The 3664-nt window shown below is 52.2% G+C and overlaps 1 protein-coding gene across 1 annotated transcript; it reads right to left on the bottom strand.

Moving 5' to 3' along the window:
• Window positions 1–260: 260 nt before the first annotated feature.
• Window positions 261–1841, bottom strand: LOC310818756 (uncharacterized protein). Its single transcript, XM_083689784.1, has 3 exons — window positions 1408–1841; window positions 473–1147; window positions 261–333 (listed from the first exon to the last, which is right to left on the bottom strand). The coding sequence occupies exons 1-3, from the start codon at window positions 1691–1693 to the stop codon at window positions 299–301; spliced, it is 996 nt and encodes a 331-aa protein (XP_083545910.1). The 5' UTR covers window positions 1694–1841; the 3' UTR covers window positions 261–298.
• Between the last annotated feature and the right edge of the window lie 1823 nt (window positions 1842–3664).

The following is a 3664-nucleotide window of genomic DNA, read 5'->3' as shown; positions in this document are numbered from 1 at the left end:
TGTTACCATTGTGTTCTACTGCTGCTAATGCTTTTTATCTTTTTTTCCCAATTCATATCACCTTCTTTACACTGAGAGAAGAGTTTCTGAGTAAGCATTTGATTGTACTGTTATACCCTCCCTAAGTAGGCCTAGGCATGATAATACACTTTGAACTGCACTACTAGAGACAATAGAGAGATATCCAGTGGTTTAATGCAAGGAATGAAATATGGTTTATTAATCATGAGTTTGAAACAATGCAAAGACAACATTGACACCACAAATAGAGAGTCTGCTGGTTCTGCTGCAGATGGGGTTAGTTGCCCTGGGGATTGTAGTTCATGACATAGCCTGTTAACAGGGAAAGAAACATACTCCATATTAACCACAGAATGAAAGCCAAACATTAATATCACGCCCATGTGTACTATCTTGTACTATTGATACCAATACATTTACATAAAAAACATCTTATAGCACACTTATTTACCTGGGTTGGGATTGCTAGTCTCTGAGCTTTTGCTGTGTAGTGAAGCACAGCTGGGGATGCTATCCTTCTGCTCTACCCGTCCCTGGGGGTTGGCACCCTGGGGGTTAGCACCCTGAAAGAGCCAGTTGGAGGAGCTATTCCTGCTCAGCTCACCCTGGTGCCCACACATGAGGAGGGAGCTGTGGCGCTGCTGCAGCAGCGGGCATTGGAGCGGGCACAGAGCCTGGCACTGCCTGTCCTGGGAGGGGGAGCTGACCGCCATGTGGTGGTAATACTGGGGCAGGCAAAAGAAGGGGTCGGAGGAGCAGGTTTGCAGACGAGGTTGGCCGAAGGACCCCAGGGAGTGAGCGGTGCACAGGGGCTCTGCCATGTGGTGTGTGTGGAGGCTGCCATGGGAAGAGTGTGAGTTCAGGATCTGGTGCTGCTGGTGGTGGCAGCTGCAGCAGCGCCCGCAGTCCTGGTACATGGGGATGTTGGCCATGTGCTCCAGGCCACATTGCGCCATGGACATGGTCTGGTAGGGGCACAGCATGCCGCCCATCCTGCCATGGGACTCGGGGCGGGTGAGGTGGCACAGGCGCCAGTGGCTGCCACTGCCGCTGAGGCTGGTGCACAGGCAGCTGGGCACCTCCATGCCCGCCATAGTCATGGGCATATCAGGGGCCCTCTGATGACCTAAAGAGAATAGAGGAAAGACAGAGAGAGATTATGAAGACATGAGGCATACTAGTGTTATCAAAAAAACATCAATATGAGCTCACAAAACAAACGGTAAAATACTAAGGGATGTAACAAAGGTTTAAATGCATTTCAATGTTTCTTTGAGTGACGCGTGTGTGGTTTCAATGTGAATGTATCTGACACAATAAAGTTCCCTTGGAACAATGCAACAAAACTCAACTGTTTATAAAAATCTAAGAATTTAAATATCTTACCAAGACCATGAGAACACTGCGGCATGAAGTCAGCCTGCAGTCCATTGTTGAACAGTGTCCTGGCAGCTTGTTGCTGCAGGGATGCAGGGTGTTGGGCAGGGACCTGGGCGCCGTCAGCCAGTGTTGGCACACCCTGGGGGTATAGGGTGAAAGGGCGGCACACCAGGCAGGGCCCTCTGTCCTCCTGTGGCATGACAGGGGTATCGCGTGCATAGACTAGGCTGTTAGACCTAGATAGTTCTGAGGCAGTGATGGAGGGGCACACGAAACTCTGAGTTCTAGACATCTTGGGGTACAGAGCTGCGTTGGCTAGATAGCTTGGGGTCCTTTGTATCTCTTGTACCCCAGCTACATTAGCCAAATGACTTGGGATCCTGGAAATACCTTGTACGCCGGCCAGGTTGGCAACATAACTCGGAGTTCTCGGTATCTCCTGAGCAGTTGTGCCTCCCCCAAAACTGGAAGTCATGGGCAGCTCTGCTGGGGTCATCGGAACACATACGAAAGGGAAGCTCTTTGCTTCCTCTTGTCCTATACCCAGCTGGCACACCAAACTGGGGGTTTTGGCTAGCTCTGCGGGCAGAGGGAGGTAGACCAGATAGGCTGGAGCGGTGGCAGTGGCCTGGGTCTCCTCTGATGCCGTGGGGTGTGGGGGCAGCACGTTGGGGTAGTTGGTTTCCACAGGTGCCACTGGAACAGGCACCTTGATATCCTTGGTTATTTCAGTAGGAGTACACACCAGATTGATGGATTTGGTCTCCTCTGTCACTACAGTGGCTGGGCATATCTGATTGGTTGGTTTGGTCTCCTCTGTCACGACAGTAGCTGGGCATATCAGATTGGTTGGTTTGGTCTCCTCTGTCACTACAGTAGCTGGGCATATCAGATTGGTTGGTTTGGTCTCCTCTGTCACTGCATAAGAAGGACATACCAGATTGGTGGATTCGGTCAGTTCAGTAATCAGATTGGTGGATTCTGTCTCCTCGATTGCCAGAGCAGGAGGGCACACCATATTGGATGCTTCCATCTTTTCTGTGATGTCAGAAGAACCACACATCTGATTGGAGGACTCTACTGTCTCGACTGTCGCTGCAGTGCGGGGACAAATGAGGTCGGAGGATTCGGTTTCCTCTCTTGCTGCAGGAGGAGGGGAAGGTGTCAGGACGGGAGATTCCCTCTCCTCTGGGATTGGTTCAGGAGCCCTCATCTCCTCCACCGCCTGAGTGGGTGAACACTTCTTCATCCCACCATGCACTGGGGAAGGAGGGCACACCAGACAACAAGCCGGTGAGCGAGACCGTGGCGGTAAGACGACCTCTACTTCCTGTACAGCCGGAGCAGGGGCATCAACCACAGTAGGGGGTGAGGCAGGGACTTCCTGTGAGGCCACTGAGAGAGAGTAGGTCATCTCCATTGGCTCTGATGGAGCAGTTGGGGTGTGGTCCTCTGGGAGAAGAACCTCGTCTCTAAGGGTTTGAGACTCCACCTTAATGGCAGTTGGTGCCTCATCTACAATAGCTGGGCATATCAGATTGGTTGGTTTGGTCTCCTCTGTCACTTCAGTAGCTGGGCATATCTGATTCGTTGGTTTGGTCTCCTCCATCACTGCATAAGGAGGACATACTAGATTGGCGGATTCGGTCTCTTCGGTCAGCTCAATAATCAGATTGGTGAATTCTGTCTCCTCGATTGCCAGAGCAGGAGGGCACACCATATTGGATGCTTCCATCTTTTCCGTGATGCCAGAAGAACCACACATCTGATTGGAGGACTCTACTGTCTCGACTGTCGCTGCAGTGCTGGGACAAACGAGGTCGAAGGATTCGGTTTCCTCTCTTGCTGCAGGAGGAGGGGAAGGTGTCAGGACGGGAGATTCCCTCTCCTCTGGGATTGGTTCAGGAGCCCTCATCTCCTCCACCGCCTGAGTGGGTGAACACTTCTTCATCCCACCATGCACTGGGGAAGGAGGGCACACCAGACAACAAGTCGGTGAGCGGGACCGTGGCGGTAAGACGACCTCTACTTCCTGTACAGCCGGAGCAGGGGCATCAACCACAGTGGGGGGTGAGGCAGGGACTTCCTGTGAGGCCACTGGGAGAGAGTAGGTCATCTCCATTGGCTCTGATGGAGCAGTTGGGGTGTGGTCCTCTGGGAGAAGAACCTCGTCTCTAAGGGTTTGAGACTCCACCTTAATGGCAGTTGGTGCCTCAACCATAGGAGATGTGTCACTGGACGTGACAACTGGATGGAGAGGCTG

Source organism: Argentina silus (genome assembly GCF_951799395.1).
Source record: "Argentina silus genome assembly, chromosome: 18".
In the NCBI taxonomy this organism is placed as follows: domain Eukaryota; kingdom Metazoa; phylum Chordata; class Actinopteri; order Argentiniformes; family Argentinidae; genus Argentina; species Argentina silus.
The sequence above is the reverse complement of the archived record's forward strand: the minus strand, read 5'-3'. Positions and strand labels throughout refer to the sequence as shown.